Source organism: Hippocampus guttulatus, chromosome 18 (genome assembly GCF_054856545.1).
Source record: "Hippocampus guttulatus isolate MCC_2025c chromosome 18, RoL_Hgut_1.0, whole genome shotgun sequence".
Lineage (NCBI taxonomy): Eukaryota > Metazoa > Chordata > Actinopteri > Syngnathiformes > Syngnathidae > Hippocampus > Hippocampus guttulatus.
Genome location: NC_141278.1, coordinates 2,207,477 through 2,226,832, shown reverse-complemented (window position 1 = coordinate 2,226,832; position 19,356 = coordinate 2,207,477). Strand labels below are relative to the sequence as shown.

The 19,356-nt window shown below is 45.2% G+C and overlaps 2 protein-coding genes across 3 annotated transcripts; one reads left to right on the top strand and one right to left on the bottom strand.

The window, feature by feature from the left end:
• Positions 1–1,699: 1,699 nt before the first annotated feature.
• Positions 1,700–12,991, bottom strand: slc66a2 (solute carrier family 66 member 2). Of its 2 annotated transcripts, XM_086136114.1 has the most exons (5): positions 12,351–12,991; positions 11,886–12,019; positions 11,103–11,153; positions 7,130–7,346; positions 1,700–3,740 (listed from the first exon to the last, which is right to left on the bottom strand). In XM_086136114.1, the coding sequence occupies exons 1-5, from the start codon at positions 12,551–12,553 to the stop codon at positions 3,530–3,532; spliced, it is 816 nt and encodes a 271-aa protein (XP_085992240.1). In that variant the 5' UTR covers positions 12,554–12,991; the 3' UTR covers positions 1,700–3,529. The 2 variants fall into 2 exon arrangements, with proteins under 2 accessions (XP_085992240.1, XP_085992241.1); XM_086136115.1 differs by lacking the exon at positions 11,103–11,153 and having other exon boundaries at positions 12,351–12,989.
• Positions 12,992–14,025: 1,034 nt separating this feature from the next.
• hsbp1l1 (heat shock factor binding protein 1 like 1) lies at positions 14,026–15,700 on the top strand. The gene is made up of 3 exons (XM_086136866.1): positions 14,026–14,200; positions 14,263–14,329; positions 14,883–15,700. The coding sequence occupies exons 1-3, from the start codon at positions 14,156–14,158 to the stop codon at positions 14,996–14,998; spliced, it is 228 nt and encodes a 75-aa protein (XP_085992992.1). The 5' UTR covers positions 14,026–14,155; the 3' UTR covers positions 14,999–15,700.
• Positions 15,701–19,356: the final 3,656 nt, after the last annotated feature.

The following is a 19,356-nucleotide window of genomic DNA, read 5'->3' as shown; positions in this document are numbered from 1 at the left end:
AGATTGATGAGGAAATGAGAAAAGGATTGATGCCGATCGAGCGAAGGAAAACACGAGGGGAAGATAAATTCACTGCACCCAGACAATGAAGGAGAAACCATGAGTCTCGTACTTCAAGTTTTTAATAAGATATAATCAAGGTCCAGAAACATGGGAGCTGCTTACCAATTAGTTTCGGTCAGTACCTTTTTTTTTTTTTAAAAAGGTCAATGATTAAAATGAGAATCTTTCTAATGATGATTGTAATCTTAAAGTTGAGTTGAAAATGTGCGAGCCGTCATTTTTAGTATGCCATGAAGTGTTCTGAAGATAAATTGGTGAATGCTGCAATTTTTTTTAAAATCATGGAGCAATTTTTTGGCCGTGTATATATAAATCAATCAATCAATCAATAAAAATAAATGGACCGCAACAGCAAGCGTTATGGAACATTTCAGGGAATTCCAGAATAAAATGTTGAGTTTGAATTTTGTATTACTGCTCCGTCATCGATGTTAACCGTGTTGTGCGTATCAGTCGCTGACAACCCTTTAGTCGTATTTCGAGCTTGGCTGGGGTGCAAAGGCTAAAACAAAAAGTGCAAGAGCCTTTTGATACATTTGCAACCCCCCCGAGCAGCAGAAACAAAACAGCTGACGCGCTTTCAGCCGAGCCAAGCGTTGAATTAATGGATTTCTTCAAACGACGAGTGCAGTCTGTGACTGTGTGTGACTGGAGTGCCTTGTCAGTAGAAAAATAAAATAGATTACCAAAAAAAAAAGGGGAGTGTTGAACTGTAAATAGAATGAAGCTGTGCTCTTTTAAAATCCCACACAGGCATGTTTAGGATGGATCAACGCATGCAACTATTGCACACAAACACATTTTTATTATTATTATTATTGTGTGTGTGTTATTGTAAATGTCTTTTTTTAATGAATGGTTGGAAAGAAACGACTTGGAATGTATTGTGGTTTCGAAAGAGCCTCTCTTGGCGAAAAATAAAATAAAAACTAAATCATCAATACAACGAAAGATTGTAATTAATTCCTGAGCAGGAAATGATTGGTGAGCAATCCATCACACGAAGGATGGACGGAAAATTTGCAGGCGTGCGTGCTGTGCCCGGACTTCTACTGTGCTTAAAACGTTCTGAATTGTTTTGTCCGCATTGGCTGTTCCGGAAAAAGGCAGCGTTTCCACCGGCGACGTTGGCTCAATGCGCTGCGACTTTGATAAAACAGTGACAGCGCCTCCTGTGAGGTGAAGGTTTCTCAGGCTGCAGAAAAAGATACGCACAAGAAATTCACCTCACGGACACGCTCCTTCCTCACACCGGTGAGCGCCCTTCAAAACAACATAGCGGCGGCCGCACACAGCGACAAAAAGGAGAAACGAGTCGAAAGATAAGAAGGAAAATGAAAGCGGCGGGGACGGGAAGCTCATTTTTCAAAAGGAGTTGTTCATCACACCATGGAAGCAATCATCACTGGACAGGTGGAAAGCCAGAATTGATGGATTAGGGCTGTTCATTGGACACAAGGTACACCTTCATAATATCATGAAGTCTAAGACATACTTGTACAATGCAAGCAATATATATATTTATATATAGTAACTGTTATGCAAAACAAACAAAATACACCGGCTGAGCCTCTACCTGTCCTCTTTATCTCATCCATTTTTTTCCCCGCTCCATTGTTGGTAGATAACGAAGAGGTAGACAAGATATGCTTTAATTGAAACATGTAACACAAAAAGCACATTATATATATACTGTATATATATATATACTGTATATAAAAAATTAAAGCACAGTTTTGGCACCGAGTTCAAGAAGCCGTGTTTTACAAGGCTCTGCCTGTGGTGAAACATATGGCTAAAGGAACGACAAGAAAGACCATCAAATGGAGAACCTGTTTCCTGTCTGTTGTCCGAGTAACCCACAATCCTACGCTAACGTTTCTCCAAACAAATACGGTTGCTGTTGAGGATGCGCGAGTGGGGGGGGGGGGGGGGGGACATGTCGGAGAGGAGCCAACCTGGTGAATAGTTAACATTAACAGCGGGGGGGGGGGGGGGGGGGTAGAAGATGAATAGCACTGTCATGTCCTGTCCGGATGATTAGGAAAGAAAGATAAAAGGGGAAACAGTCATGTGGGCAGATCGCGCACTCGTCCACAGAGCAGGAAATGAAATTTCATGGAAGAAAATGGAGATGGAACACAAACCCCGCGAAATGATTCGGACACTGTCAAGGAAGGGCAACTATATAAATGGGGAACAAAAGATCAATCAAATGGTCGGGTGGCATGACGAGGCCAATGACCGAGAGATCCGCCTCGGGAGCCTAATTCAACAGTCCGTTCACTTTGTGAGTTCTTGGGTCTTCATAGACACCTTTGGTCATCGCTCTTTGCGGAAATACTTCAAAGAGGTCCTTTTGGGCAAAAGTCCATAGCGGGCTTGAGCTGAGGATCGCTCCTCATGGAAGAAAGCGCCCCGGGGTAAGATTTCTATTTGACTGGCTCTTGTTCAATACACTCGGCTCCTCGAACTGCTCTGAGAGGGCACATGGGGGCCGCGAGGCCAACTAAAGGTGGAAAAGTGAGCCGCATTTTCTCACTGTGCATGTCGGCAACAATAGCAGAGGAGGGTGGGGGGGACAAACAAACAGCAAATGCCTTGTATACATTCAGCAATGCATACAGATTGAATTGAGTGAGCAGCGAGTCGTCTCTGGGGGTGTGTATTAAGGCAGAGGGAGGGGCATGCAACAGTCAATTCCGCATGTCTGGACCTTAAAAGCTGCTTCGGTTCGGTAAACAGTGCAAAGATTCCCCACATGCGCAGCTTTCACAGATACTGTATACGCAATATGGATTAGTCCCAGTTTGGGGTTAGGGGACCAAGGCTTGTGTCAGGGTGGCTTAGGTCAGGGTTTTGACTGCGGGCTACGTTAGCGATGGGGTACGGGGCCGTGCTTCAGGGTTGCCCTCAATTGACATTTCTCATCTTGCCATTCCTTCAGACGTGGTGCACGAGTCCACTGTCGCGGGAACAATTTGGAAAAGATCCTCAGGGAGGCCCGTGCCGTTTTTCCATGTTGCCTCTTTGTATCCATCCGGGAATCATCCGCCTTCTGGTGTGGTATCAGCATTGTAACAGAAACAAATAATAATAAATGCCAGGTCTCCTGTCACGGCTCAACTGTGAGAAATTTAGAGACCGGAGCTAAAACCGAGAAGGAGAGCAGGACATCCAGGCACTGTCATCCAACGTGAGTGACCTTGACAAAATGTTCTTTTGCAACACGACTTCTCAGAAGATGCTTTGATTAAAGACTTCACATTGGAGTTGAAGCAACTCCATACCTTCACTTCCTAAAGTCGCCACTTTTTCCAGACTGTGCGGTTACATTGGGAGAATATACGATCAGGAATATTCAAAACCACGATGGGTTGACGTGTAACAAGTTGCGCAAGGCTTTGGCGCGGACACCGAGTCATCTTGAGTTCTTCCCGTTTTCCTGAGCCGCGGTGCTCGGATCTCAGAGGGCTTTGGCGCTGGTGTTGTGGGAGGCGGTGTGCGGCGCCGGCTTCTTGGGGTAGAAGCTATAGTAGTAAACCTGGAATAGGATGGCAAAGTCCACCAGGACCTGCAGCATGCCGCAAGTCCAGAACTGCACGGGCGCTTGGGTGAGCAGGAAGTAGCCCGTTTTGAAGGTGTCGCCACTCGTCCACATCAGCACCATCTTGACGCTGCGAGGAAGAAGTTGAGAGGGGATGCGGTGAGTCATCGTTTTTGAAAAATCATAAAAACGACTCAATCCGATGCCCTTGCATCTCGTTCATTCAAAAGCAATCAACCTTATCAACCTGGCTCTCTGAGTCACCACTGCCACCTACTGGTCGCTTTTTTTTACATGATTTGCAATGCAAACGGCTAATTCTCATTCACAGATTGCATCATCCCCTCCTCCTCTCTATGACACAAAAAAAGACTTGGACGCACAAGTACGTCTTTGGTAGGCGGGGCCTAATTTCAAAAGACGTACATGTACGTCTTGTGGAGTTAAAGAGTTAAGCGGGACTTGAGAACGCACCCGCCAAAAATGACAACGATGGATCGTGTGATTGGAATTGACTCCTGCACACGGCCCGGCCCGCCTTCCCATATCCCCATCGGCCTCCTTTAAAGAATGAAAGACGTCTCATCTGGTGTGCGTCCGCCTTGTTGGGGAAAAGCTTTTCGCATGATTCATATCTCCAGTTTCACCTTAGCCCCTTTTCATTTGGAGGAGCCGTTTGTGGACGAGCCTTGCCGTTTACCTCAGGCTGCCTACGTACTGCCGTTTTCACCTACTCTTGACTGGGAAGCGTCTCTCTTCCTCAAAGCCCATTTGTCTTCAATGCGGCTCCTTTCCGGCGTCTCTGTACCTGCTTCGCCTCCCTGCCGCACGGCAACCTCCCGCTCGCAGCGAGGAGCTTGTTACCTACGTTCTTTGTCAACCTCCTCCTCCCTCCTTGCCGACTGTCGTCTCGGTTATGAGCGCGAGACTTCCTGCGGGTAGCCGTGAGAGAGGCGGGAGTCGTGTTTGATCGAATCCTCCCCCGCCCCCTCCAATACAGAGGGCGTCCGGGGTGCCACGGGAACATCGTCCGGCAACTTGTTTGGAGGGGCGCTCGGCGCAGAGGCTCGCGAGGTGCATCGGTGATTGGTTGGGAGGAGAAAGCGTTGCAACGGTGGTTTGAAAAGGTCAAAAAGTCACACTTGAGACCAATGACAGGAAATATTTCCGAGACATGCGTTGCAGTAAAGCGGCCGCGATGACTCCCACTTCAACAAAACTGAACTGGCAATGAGTGGATTTTGTTCAAGCGGACAAGTTGGATCTGAAGCGAACGCAAATAAAGCACGCCGTGACCCGCACGCAACAAAGTGAGCAAACCGTACAGTATATGAATACTACACATAGACATTCTATTTTGTATTTCAGTCCATTCCCAAGCCATTTTATGAATAGTTTCATTCAAACGTACGACCAAAAAAAAAAAAAAATACAAACATCCAAACCGATTATTGATAGGATAGACGTGCACGGGGGGACTCAATCAATGGCTCATCTTCACGTATGTGCGCGCGCTGGCTAAATGAAGCTCCGGGGCTGCTATCTGCCATCGTAGGACACGGCTAGGACACAAGCCTTATAAGGCGCTATTTTGGATATCTGGACGCCCCCCCCCCCCCCCCCCCCCCCCCCCCGTCTCCTTGATGAGTGTTCGTCTCGCAGTTGTTTTATGGCAGGTCGCTCGACGTCAGTATGCAGCTCTGCCTTTCGCGAGCCGCATAAGAATAGCAAGAGGCCTCAAATTATTCGATAGGCTTTCGACAGCCTGCTCACTGCAACATAGCGCTTGAATTCAGTGAAAAAAAAAAAAAACGAAAGCTGCCCACACAAGCGCAGCGTAATTATACAAGCCATCAGGTGGAGCGATTCAAACTTGAAGCGGGGGGAGCAGTGAAACGAACCTGCACGCAGACCGACTGTATTTAGCGACAGACAAACACAAGGATGTCCTCACGGGACAGACGCCTTATCGGTGCGCTCTGCCACGTTGTATTGTTAAAAAAGGGGGCGGGGCTTTCACTTGGATGTCTCGCAGCGCAGATTGTGTTGGCCGAGAGAGTCGCGATGAGGATTCTGTCCAACTTCCACTCTGGGTTGTTGCGTCTGCTGCGGGGCAGGTCTGAAACGTTTGAAAAACGAGCCAGTTCGCAATTGGCCAGGCGCTTTCCGGCATGGACCGAAGTTCTTTGGAGAAAGGGCACGATGGTTTACGCCGCACTGGCTCTCTGCTTACTCATTGGCATATACAACGCGCTTATTCACTGTCAAACGTTCCCGCCGTCTCAACATATGTTCCGGACCTTATATGGTGCTCCGAATAGATACAGATGAGCGCCGCGCGGCCTGTGAAGGAGTCGAGGTAAAGTAGCCTAGCAACAGCTGTCAACTCTCAGCAGGTTGTGCCCGCGGGACAGAAGGAAGCAACCAGACAATGGATGATGTTTACAATGGATGCAGGAGGGGAAAAGAAATGACACCTTGAGAGGATTTTTTCTTTTTTTTTTTTTTTTTTGCACGCTGCCGAGCTATAATTTACATTTACACAAACATCTTTGGTTTTGTAGCACCTTGTGCCAAAAAGATGCTTTGCAGCGATGAAGTCGACTGGATGCAGACGATTCATAATATGAAGAGCGAGCGGCGAGGTGCCCTACTTAGCGGCGGAAGAGGATATACGACCGCGAGTATTGCGACATGCCGTTTGTCCACGATGGCTTTCTGCTCCTTGCGGGTCACGGCGGCGAATGTTCGAAAGTTCACTTTTGAGGTATAAGGGGAGATCTGAGTGGTTCTTTCTGCCTTGGCTGACCAAGGACAGGGTGGAGCGGGCAAGAAGTTTGTGTAAGACAAAATAAAACGAAAGAGCGGATCAGAGAGGGCACCAGCGCGAGTATGGAGGAGCCCAGCGTGGGAGCCGTCATGGCGAGTTTGGTGGCCGGGCAGCCCTGCTGGGGCGCTCTTATCTGACTACTGCAGCGAGCCCGGCAGTAGACGAGGGGACACGCACACGCTCATGATGCACTTGCACACAAACACACACGCTGCGAGAAAGCTTTTTATCAGCCTTGTCGACGTCCCACGGCGACTTATCTTGTGTTGCGTTCCCCCTCCGCCTTAAATGCCGCTCTCCATCATCTCTACTTTCCCACTCCGGTATCCATCCATCATCACAACGCAGAGCGCGGCGTTCGACTTGGTGACGTGTTTTATGGCTCGGAAAGGTTGAAATGTTCAGTGGAGAGGAACAATAATACCCAAGGTGATGAGCATTTTTATCAATCTCTAGATTATTGCCTCCATTAACGCATCAAACGGAATCCATAATGAAATACCGCGAGCGTTTGGTTACCCTGCGGCTGTGGATAATAAACAAAAATATTGTGCGGCGAGTTCAGAATTTCCCGCGGTAGTTCTGATGCAGGCAAACTTTTTCGACTGAGGCCCGTACACAGAAAATGGAAGGAAGACGGTGGGGCATATGCAAAGCAGTTTCAACAAAACCGTTTTCGGAGCGCTCACCTCATGCCTTCGGTGGACTTGTTCTGGTAGTTGCAGTAGAGCTGCGGCGTTCCCAGCATGGCCTCGCTGAAGACCGCCAAGAAGCCCAGCGTCTCCACGAACACGGCCGAGTCCAGAAGCACGTAGGTGACGTAGGCCGCCGTCAGCGTGAAGGCCACCACGCACTGAACGTAGTCCAGGAAGCGGCTCCATGACCAGAAGTACTTCCAGTCAAAGTCTAAACGTCATGGGCAATACAGTTGTCAATACGGTCATGGGCAATACAGTGAATCATTGCAAAGGCTGAATACGGTCATGGGCAATACACCTGCACAATCGAATAAGATTCACTTGAAGGGCAAAATTTCAGATAATGCATCTCAGAATATTCCAGGTTAAGCTACCTATATAAAAAGAGCCTGATTTTTTTTGCACCTTTACAAATGAGGAAAAGTGAGAAAACGAGCTCCTATTTATAGTCAAACAAATTAACACACTGATGAAAAAAAGGCTTCACACTGGAGACGTGAATCTTATGAACACTTATTTTTTTTTAAATAGAACGACAGTATACGAGGCTGCTCCCACTGTGCTTCTTTGTGAGGAGGGATGAAGACGATGAGGAGGCCCCCCGAGGGGGGATGATGATCACGACGGAAGGTGCTCTGCAGTCGGCACGGCTTGTAATAGCGGGGGTGAGAACGTGGACACTAATGAAGGATTTAAAAGGCGCCCGCCACTCGAGAGCGCTCGTGCTCAGAACAAATGATGGGATGGAGATTCCGAGCACACCGTTTGCTTCTCGTAATGATCAACAGGGCCAAACAGTCATGGCGGAGTCATATTAAGGCCACGTGAGACGGCGACGATGACAGCAGATGCCCCGCAGGCACCCCGGGGATGTCTTAACCGTATTTGCTTCAACAGATTTTAATGTTGGAGCAGCGGAGGCGATTGAACAGATGAATCAGGAAACTCATATCTGCCGTGTTTTGAAAATGGGATTTTGGTTTTTGTTTTTACAATCCTCTTGGCCACAAGAGGGCAGTATAATAGGGACACACGAGGGGCTTCGCGAGCGAGCGAGCGACTCGGTAAACTGCAATAAGCTACAGTGGACACGCCTGCAGATCCACACAGCACAGAAAACAGCAAAGTTGTCCTTGCGCTGACTTAACGTCTTAATCAGCCCAAATCACAAGTGGGAAGCCACCCGCTTAGACGACATTTTGCGCTTAGCGTTCAATGAAAAATGCTTTCATTCGAGAATTAAGGCAGAGCGCTTGTGACATTCACATGGCATTTCTGAATGAATACGCTTGGCGGACGAGGTAAGCGGGCCTTCCCGGTGTCAGGCAAATATGATCATTCTTGCCGGATGACGAAGCCAATGGTCCATTGCTTAGCCGTTGCCAAACTCGCTAGAGAGGCAAACAAAAGGTGTACAGGTTTGTTTGCGACGCACTTTGCCTTGGAACGCCGCTCGTGTTTGTTTAGCTGTGGCTGTGGCTGGCATCGGAGGAGACGTGTGAGCGCGGGCCAAGTGGCGCCGGCCGCGCCGAGCTGATAAAAACACGAATGAGCGGGCGGCTAACGGGCGGTGGAGCGACGTTCCGACGCAGAAGCTGGCAACTGCGCAATGAGCCAATTGGCACGACAGTGAGCCCAATGCGCTACATGATGTGAAAACCAGCTGAAGTGACCCCAGAGCACGAAAAATGCAAGGAACAAAACTACTAGTACATTAATGAATTCTTTTGTCCACCGTCTGTCACTGGCCCACAACTTAGAAGGAGCGTTGATCAGAGGGTTGAAACTTCTTGCATCATCGGTATAAGCCTATTCGGTCTTTGCAATGATTCATATCTGATGAAATCAACCTTCCAAACGCTTTCCTTAACGAATGGCCTCCCTCCATAATGCCGACGTGAAGTGGATGTGCTCAACCGCTCGGCGATCGCACCACCCAGAAATCAGATTTTTTTTTTTTGGTTTAATGTTCTCGGTTTTATTTCAAAGCCACGTTGCCCGAGTCTACAGTTCACCCGAAACAAATAATCCGTTTGGAACGAAACAAGACAAGGATAGTAGAATATGGCGCATCCTTATTTGGCCGTGCGAGAAAGTCATGTGATTAAAAGCCTGCCTGGTTGTTTGCTTGCAAATGTCAAGCTGTTTGGATAGAAGAGCCCGGTGTCCTAATGGCACTGTGCAGCAGCTGCCGCCGCGGCGAGAACAATTACAGTGTCACGTGCTATGATTAGGGCTTACGCAACGGGGAAAAAAGGTGTGCAATCAGGAGAGCCGCGTGGGCGGAGGCCGCCCAAGACGGGGGGGGGGGGGGGGGTATGATTGACGCCATTCGCAGCTTGAACTTTTCGCCTTACTGTCAGCCATCAGGTTTTGTACAATGCACTTATTTGCTCTGCGTTTCCATGGGGAGGTCAATCAAGTTGTGGCATGGGATCAATTCTAATAATGACGCATGGGCGGACATGCTGACCGGGGTCATCCGGTACGCCGCGGTTGCCTGAAGGCAGCGGCCTCCTAAATTGCACGGTTCGAGTCCCATCTGCGGTGCGCGACTCTCTTCGAGGGGGGCTGAGAAACATGGCCGGCATGTTCGGGGGACCTATACATCTGCTCCTTCGTCAAAATAACCCGGAATGATTCTAATATTAAGTGACAAATATGGATGAGGCAAACTGGGTTCAGTCCTCTAAGGCCCGATGAGCAAATAGTCTCGGAGTGCCATCTCATGCCCATACAGGGAAGTGCAGTTCAGTCTGCGCCTGATACGTACACGGCGCAAGCCGCAATATGAAGGACCCTGTCACAGGCGGATGACATCACATTTAAGGTTAGAAAATTACAGAGAGCCGCTCATCCAAGTCAACTTGATTTTAAAATATTTTCAAAAATACACGAAGAAAAAATTGAGCAGAACTAAAAGAGACCAATCAAAATCGGACCAAGTAAAAGTGAAGCTTCCTCTTCGTTTAAAAAAAACAACAACAAAAAAAACCCCCTAAATTTTATGAGAGCAAAGAGTTATGACTTTAACAAGACTCTAAATATTTTTTTTTCTATTTGTGGAGCAGTTTTGTGAATCAGTGACTTCATTTGAGGAGCAGTTATTTTGGCATGTGAATGGCAGGGACCTCAAACTAGGGTTTTATTCAACAATACCAATGTGTTTGTTTGCGGGAATTTAACTCGGGGATTTAACAAAATTATGTATATATTTTTTTTCTGAATGATAGGAAGTTTTAAATTGTATTTTCACAATTACTCCATTTTTTTGTACAAGGAATTCGACGGTACAATTATTGTACTGCACTCCCTAGCGAAGCTTCCGATGAGCGTTTATTAAGATCTTCAGAGGTTAGTAGAAATCACAGAGTTAGCGAACAGGCGTGCCCACAACGTTAGAAATGACAGCTAAGCGTCTCAGGTGCCGTTTATGTTGTCTTGAGAGGGAAGAAATGTCATCTGTGCTGTCACCTTTGACAATAAACTTGTATGCAAGTATGCTTTGCTTTGCAATGTGGCACGGGTGTCTCATTTAAAACCATTGATTGGGCAAGAAAAGGGTCAAAGAGATGTGTTCAAACGATCCAAAAGGCCGTTCGCGTTCAATCAATGCACACAGAGCAGCATTTGAGACAGGAAGAAAAAACAGATTACACCTCAACATGCACAGCTCTGAAGGCCATCAAGTCTACGCCAGCCATTAAAAAAAAACCCAAAAAAAAACAATGCGTGAATTATACAGGAAATTGAGAGCTGCTACAAGCATGTGATGATTTGATGTTGAGTAGCATGCAGTGTGCCATGCAGGAGAGTCACGGATACGGAGGACACGTGAGCGAGTGGGGTGCTGCCAATGCTGTTAGTCATCAGTTAATGTCGGTCAGGTCTGATGGCGAGGGTGAGGGAAGGGCGCCGGAGAAGCTGATGACGTATGGCGGGCACATTTAAGCAGAGTACCTACCCAGAAAAAGCCTCTTAGGGATTCGGACCTCCTCGTCCTTAATGTCTGAGGCTACAGACGGGAAATAAATGCACAAGTGAAGAAAAGAAGAAGAAGAGAAGCTTGGTTTCAAGCTTCCGAAAAAGGAGGCGACCAACTCCACAGTAGTGTTCCTCTGAGCCCCGGCCATGAATACGAAAAAAAGTCATTGACACTCCCGCAAAGATTTATGATTGCCTTTGGATGCCACAAGATGGCAGCAAAGCACCAGTTTTATGAGACAGGAATCTGGCCAAAGCACAACGAAAGCGAATAGGTTATTTTTTCCAGCACATAACGGAAATAGTTAATAATAAAAAAAAAAGGCAACAAATCACCTAATTTGTGAATTGTGAAGCAGGCAGTGTTCAATACTTTGCATCTTAGCTTCCATTTAGTTTGCTAGTAGAGCCCCTCCATTTTATCTTGAGTACATCAGATCCGGAAGCAGGATTAAATGCCTTGACTGGGACACTGCAGCAAACACAAACCATGTGACTTCACTCACATGATGCATTAAACCCCTGACGACTCAACCACTTAAGTAAACAGAAGCCTCCAAAGCAAATAGTACCATGGTTTAGCTCTGAGCACATTTTTTGCTTGGCCTTTTGTTTGAGGTGTGTAAATGTAGATTCTGGCACGCTGCAGGAGTGAGGAACCGACGGCCCTTGGGACAATATATGACCCGCGATGGCATTTGATCTGGTCCACCATGAGGGGCTAAATTCAAAACTGCAACCCTGCCCGAGAGAGGTTTCTGACCTAGGAAGGAGCGCCGCTTGGTGTTGAGTTCAGCGCTCACACGGACGTTGGTGCATAGGTTGAGCATGGCCAGCATGGTGGCGATCATGATGATGCTCTGCCACAGAAGCAGTGTCTCAAAGTAGTGTCCGAATCTGATTGGAGAAACAGGAACAATGCACAAATAGCCTTAAACGTGGAGCAACGCATACCAGATAGCATCAAGAAGATCTAAAGATGAGAGTTTGATGAGATTGTGCAACAAAAATAGTCGTGTCGCTGAAGATTTGTGGGATGATTTTTTTGGTATTGTGGTTTGCAAGTTTCTTGAATCAGCAGTTTCACAAATGGAGTTTGGTGATGTGGTGCCCTGACACTTATTATTATTTTTTGCGTGTGTCTAGTGGATACATTCTTCTGATTCTTAAATCGGGTGTTTTCCCCAAAGTACGCTTATCATGTGGCTCACCGGCATTAGTTTTGTACCTGAAGAGGATTCGCAGGATGTTGGCCACCAGCAGGACCAAGCACACATAGGTGGAGAACCCCTCCGCGTTCTGCGTGCGCCGGATGTCCCAGTACTGGGGGATGTAGGGAACCACCCCGCCGAACATCATTGTACCGGCTGCCACCCACGATACCAGCCAGTTGAACATGCTCACTATCTGCTCAAACGCGTCGTCTTGCATAATGAGCTGGAATTAAATTTGCCACTAGCTTGATGCTGGATATCGGGGCAATGCAGAAACAACCGTCGCTAATTCGTAATGCCACGCATTTGACAACAGAGATCACTTGTTACAAATAAAAATAAAAGAAAATGGGTAGAGTAGTTTCAATGTTGTCACTCCTATTTACAGCGGACGAAGGGACTGAAGCTAAAATCTAGCAGGAGACACACTGTTTCACTGGTGAGTAGTTTTCACAAAGGTTGCACTTGACTAACATGTCAAAACGTCCCAAAGTCACGTTTACGTGCCCTTTGAATGGAAAGTAGGTTTAATGGAAACGGCAAATTCGTCGAGAAAAAGTTTGACAAGCCTACCGACAACCGAGAATCGTTTGGATTTTGGCGAGATTGACCGCCACTTCCTGTAAACGTCACACGTCACGTTAAAAACCAAAGATGTTTGATCCATTCGGGATGGTTCACTCCTATGCTTAATTGAAGATAAACTACGCTTTCAAAATGTAGAAAACCTACTCACGCTACCAGGGGTCAAAATTATTTTGTGTTTACTCATGAGCAAATTTCAATGTTTTTTTTACTTGATTTGGGATTTGCCCAGAAATAGTGATGCTTTATTTATTATGTATTGGAAAATGCTTTTGCGATTCAGTATTGTCGCCACGGTGGACGTCGTTTTCCCGACCAAATGTTTGACTCTTTCAAAATAGTCCCCTACTCTTCGTCGTAAGCAAAACAAACAAACAAAAACAAAAAATAGAAACTACGTGTTTCTAAATAAACAAAGCTAAACTACATACTCTAAGTGACACGTTAGTTGTGATCAATTTGGTATTATTACTAAACAGGTTACTTGATTTTAGTTAGAATTTGTTAATATCGAACCTTGAACGCAACCCGAAGCCGTTGAGCATTCAAGTGCTGTATGCTCCTAAAATGTGCAACGATTCTAAGAATAGATATGTTCAGTCTCCAGATTAAAAACCTCACTGCTCAAGATGGATTTCTAGTTGTGTAACAGCATTATGTCACTGACACACATGTAATCAGTTATGCAACAAAATAAAAACCTAAAAACCTGATTGTGGTGGCGAAATATGTATACGGGGATATGCAAGTTGATGAAGAGTTAAAAAGTCGCTCCCTAGTGCAAATATGAATGGAACAATGACTCATGACTGGCAAGTGTACAAAAGGTAAAGTTAGATCTTACCAAAAATACTTTACACATACCTTCAGGATAAAAGACATATCACCGCAAAAACAAACAAGTTTGAGGTACATGTGGGATTTATTCCGACATCAATACAGGCTTATTTATTAGATAAAGTTCACATCTGAACGGTGAATAGGGAACACTAATGCAAAAATAACGGTTTCACCATGCAATGCTTCATTATTACATTTTATTTTGAAATGGTGATTTTAAGAGGCGGAAATAACGCTACTTGAAGGACGCTAGCCAAAGTTGAATTAAAGTTGCCGAGCGCTCGCAGCTAAAGCTAGTGAAGTATGGTCATCCTTCTCTATTTAGATGACATCAAAAGGTCGTCCGATGAAAGTATACGACACGCAAAGTGGTGCGCGAAACGCCTGGTAAAGGATGTCAAAAACTGAGTGCAAAGCAGCCAAAGAGTTGACCAAGGCGGTATGTTGTAATGCATCGTTTTTGTGGTTGGCCACAAGTGTAATGTTCATTGTTTCCTACAGATGGACGAAACAATGCAGCGGCTACGAGGAAGATTCCAGGCCATTACTGAACATTTGGAAGAACAAAATATCCTAAATTGCAAGTCTAAACGCCGCTGTAATAGTTCATCGCGTGACGTTCGTAATGTCGAAAATATTGTTTTTCTTTTTACTTCCCAAACGTTTTTGTGGCGCATTGTGAACAAGTAATTACAATACAATACGTTTTTATTGATAAACAACTTCAGAATATTCAAGACATGCAGATCTGTTTTTCCACGTTCCAAAATGTACACATTCTCAGTGCATTCCAAACTCCGTTTGCGATTTTGTTCTACAGTAGACCCCCAGACTCTAAACGGTTCCCGATGTTGCCGTTCGGTTGATTAGTGCAGGGAAACTAATGTCATTTGCAGAGAAAGTCACCTATTCGCTGTATTTTGAGCTCGGGCCAAAGCAGTTTAGACTATCCGTAAAATTGTATGTCAGAACCATTATTGTAAACTGTTGGACCCCCCCCCCTCCCCCCATATACACATACACCGTATGCCCACAAGGTGGGGCTAATGACGCTTAGATTGAAGCATCACATTAGTGGCGTTTGAGGAAATGGAAAAGCTTTGATTTCTTGACCGTGGCACTAGCTGAGATGGGAACACGAATCAGCTTTCTGGAGGAGAACGTGACAGAGCTCATGACACAAGCCGACATGGATGAGCAACCCATTTCCGAAGTGGCTGACGTTCTTCCCCAATAGATTCAACATCACAGAGATCAAAACTATGGATGCAGCCAAATAAGTATTACATGCTAAGCAATAATGCACATCTTCACTACCTCTATGAAGTACTTAAAATCGACATATTTTTTGTACAAGTTGAACCCAGTGTTATTGTTATTTGGTAGGATGTTGAAACTGCTACCTTTGACATTTGAAAAAATACCTTTATATTGTTCTGTGAACAGTGAGCAACAACCACACTGTCACAAGTCGTATTTCACCTCAAAAAGTTAAACTTATAGTTGTATTCATGACACAATCTTTAAAAAAAAGTCTGTATCATTTTTAGTTATATTTGAGCTACCTCACACAATTTGAATAAAACACAATCAAAATGATTCTTACAAAACAAATTGGGCAGTAATAGGCCCTCTATTTTCCAATGTGTGTCACGAATTTGAATGAGTTTCATCTTTTGAATGGGGCTACTGACATAAAGTCTACCATCCTCTAATTCATTGAGACCAAAGATCCAGCTCGATTCTATATCGAGAATGAAACGGTAAAAGAAGAAAAACTCTTCATCGCCAGAGATGAAGAAATAGTAAATGACAAAATAAGTCTATGCAAGTTAAATATAGATATATATTTTAATTTATTTTTTTGGGGGGAAAATGACATCCTTTAATGACGTTTTACCAAACTGCCAAGATGTTCAAATAAATTTGCATTTAAATACTGGGTGTCGTATGGTTTATTTGTCAGAACCGGTGCATTGGTACCCGCTAGTGGTGCAGCTAGCTTATTGCAGGTCAATTTGCTTGTCTCTGTCCATGGTGCTGATTTATTTTTTATTTTTATGATAGGTGCAGTTTCAGCATCTGAGCTGCAGATGTCAGTATTTATCAAAAGCGGACGTTTGTGTGTCCTTCAGACACTCAACTAAAACCCCCATTATCACAGCTGCCGGGATGCTGCTGGCTGGCTCTGTTGCTATGGCAACCACGACTGTGGACTCGTCTCTGTAGGGTTTCTTTTTTGCGTTTGTATTCCTACCATTATGGGATTGCGCGCATAAGAAACACTCGCGTCATTATAAGACGACGACAGCGCTACACAACGCTGCGGAGTGGCGAGTGGGCGCGTGCGGAGGGGGAGGCTGAGAGTTTCAACCCGGTGGCCTTTGCCGGATGCCCTCCACTGGGATGGACGGGTCACTCTTCACTCCGGATTGGGGGGAGCACTTCAGAGGGTAAATTCATGTGTTTGTGCAATTACGCGTGTTGGCCTCATTCACTCTCAGCAAAGCTCCTCTTCACTTAGCTGGTGAAGTACTCTATAAATGCTAATTGTTTCAAGTGTCTTCCTTTCTGTTCTCATTCCAAGCAGATACGGACCCTTGCATTGTCTGTATAGTGTATCCGTCGCTGTGCTTAGTTAATATGTACAAATAAAAGTCCACCCCAAGAAATACTTTGTGAAACGCAGTGTTAATGGTTTTTTAAATCTATCTATCAAGTATCGTTGAGTATTCCCCCCACCCCACCACACACACGCACCCTTGCATACATATCGGTTGGGGGAGGGGGGGTCCTGAGTGCTCCTGACCACCTGAGGCTGTTTGATACCTGGTGTGCTTTAATCTGCTGTGGTGCTTCCCACTTTGAAGTGTAAATCCCTGATACCTTTCATTCTCTCTCTCTCTCTCTCTCACACACATACACATACACACACACACGCGCGCATACAGTCACGCACGCCCACCCGACCGGCCATCTGTTATCACTGTCAGCGTAAATTCGCCCAGAAACGCCAGACTGTCATTCATACATTCTATTTTATTCCATTGTGCCGCCAGCAACCTGCGTCTAAATTTAGCCTCCCAGTTATTTCAGGGCCGTGATAGCATACATCACCTTCTGTCGCCTCTCATATATTTCTTTGAAGGGAATCGAAACTTTCTGCTGGCACGCAGGCTATTTCAGGACTTAACAGGCATTGAGATGAAGAATACTGGGTGTGGACTTTAACCGAAAAAAAAAATGCTCTTCGAGTGTCATTACTTTTGTCAATTGAAAAATAATGGCATCATTAAACTTTTCAGATCACATCATAAGAGTGAGATCTCCCCAAACATACATACTCCCAACAAATAGGACTACTACTGGGATTGTGTCATCAAGTTGCAACCAAATGTGGAGTTAACAGTCGTGATTTACGGCCGAAAGTAATTTGAATAATCCGATTAGAAAAAGTAACTTCACACTCTCATTCGCCGTCTCCCACGTCACTCACCAGGGCAGCCACACGCATTCAAAGTCACAAATATTACAATGTGAAACGTGACCTTGGTGACCCCAAGTGGACAAAAATAAAACCTCCTCTGGCCATGATTTAAAATATTGGAACCGAAACAGAATTAGCTCAATAATCCAAGATTCTCTGCCGGTGAGTTACTCCAGGTGTGGAGGATCTTTTTTGTTTCTTCTCCACCCTCATGCCATCTTCTTCTTCCTCATTAATGTGTCTTATTAAGGAGCTGTCAGGCTGCTTTCCCTCCTCCCTTTCGTTTTTTTTTTTTTTTCAATATGGAGTCACAGGAGCGGAATCATTGTCTGATTGGAGGTGATCGTCATGGTTGCCTAACCGCCGCCCCCCCCCCCGCCTCTCCCTCCCCCATCATGATTAAGTGGCTCATTGCCCAAGGTGCTTCATCCATTGCTCTGCTTACAGACAGGCTCATTAACATCTGCCAACTAAGCTCAGAGTTTTTTAGCTCGTAATAAAGAAAGCCCGCTCGGACTTTTTTGGGCTTTGATGTGCGGATTTAGAAATGAACATTCTCGTTGTCGGTCTTCGTGAAGAAAGCAACCTTACCTGTGAGTGCGGCATCAAGACATGAACAGTGGTTTGAATTTCATTATCGGGCCACGCAATATCGATATCGTACGTCTGACCTGCTGTTGTCGTCACAGTGGTGTCCGAAACGTTGCGCGTTCTGCAGGTATCTGAAATAAAACAAAACACGTTATGTGGGGGAAAAAAAGTAGGTTTTTGTAAAGGGGGTCTCCGCTGAGTACGGGGAGGGAAAATGCACAAAATTGCCCCCCCCCCCCAGTGTGTCTGTGTGTGTACTCGGCTTTCTTCGAGTAAAAGTTAGGAAAAAAATAAACGTAAAAGTAGAGCACACGCCAATGGGATGATTGCGAGTGAGGGCATGATGAGCGAGAAGGGTGAGTGCATAATGGCGGACTGGATGGCCCGTCTCCCGTGGCAACCCAGTGTTGCTGATGGATACACAAACACACGCGTACACACACGGGCACAGGCGCGTACATTCACTCATGAATATTCATAAGGGGAAAAAAAAACACAGGCAGGAGAGATTCATGCTCTATTCATGCCATTTTCAGATTAAGCGTGGCTTCAATGAGACGGGAACAGTTCCGTGATGGTGTTTCAATTATCCATATTTCAATTAGAACTCAAGACTGGACGCTCAACTCAATGATGGATTGTGATGGGACAATCCGGCAGAAGTGATCATCTGAAAATGGAAACACGTGCAGAGATTTATAGCAATACGATGTTACATTGTGACATTTATGTTTCCTATCCAATAATTTTCTTTTTCCTCACACACACACACACACACACACACACACACACACACACACACACACACACACACACGTATATATATATATGCATACCACTGCACCACAGCGCCATTGTGAGTGCAAACTGAAGCCGAAGTAGTCAAGCGCGAGTGTCACGCTGGTGATTTTATCTGATGATCTTCACCTCAGTCAAAGTGAGTAATGCTCACCTTGGAGCGAAGGACAAAAAGCAAAGATTACGCTCTGTGTGGGCCGCAGTGGTCCTTCAAAAGGTGATGGATGCCGTCACTGGTGCATACGCCTCAGCTGACCTTGAGGGATCGATTGAACCCTATGAGGTCAGCTAATTTCTTCATTTTTGGTTGCACAGTATGTATGTATGTGTGTGTATCTATATATCTATCTATCTATGTATGTATACTTAAAAAAAATTCTCATTTCACATTTTTTCGAGTTAACATTTTTCATATTTATATTTGATGTATTGTACACTTAATATGTAATGATTATAATTATTTGTTCACATTTGTATTTAAATAGATTTTTAAAATATGTTATATGATTCATATTCAATATTTTGATTTTGAAGTTGTATTAAGATGCAATTGAGACATGATTGTTTTATTATCGTCAAGGATAATGATGATTATGATGATTAGGTTAATGATGAGGACAAAAGTCCTAAAAAATGTGGGAGCATTAAAAACATGAAAATTGGAATTACGGTTTGTATTAAAAAAAAAGAAGAAAAAAAGGTCCAAAGCAAGAGAGCGA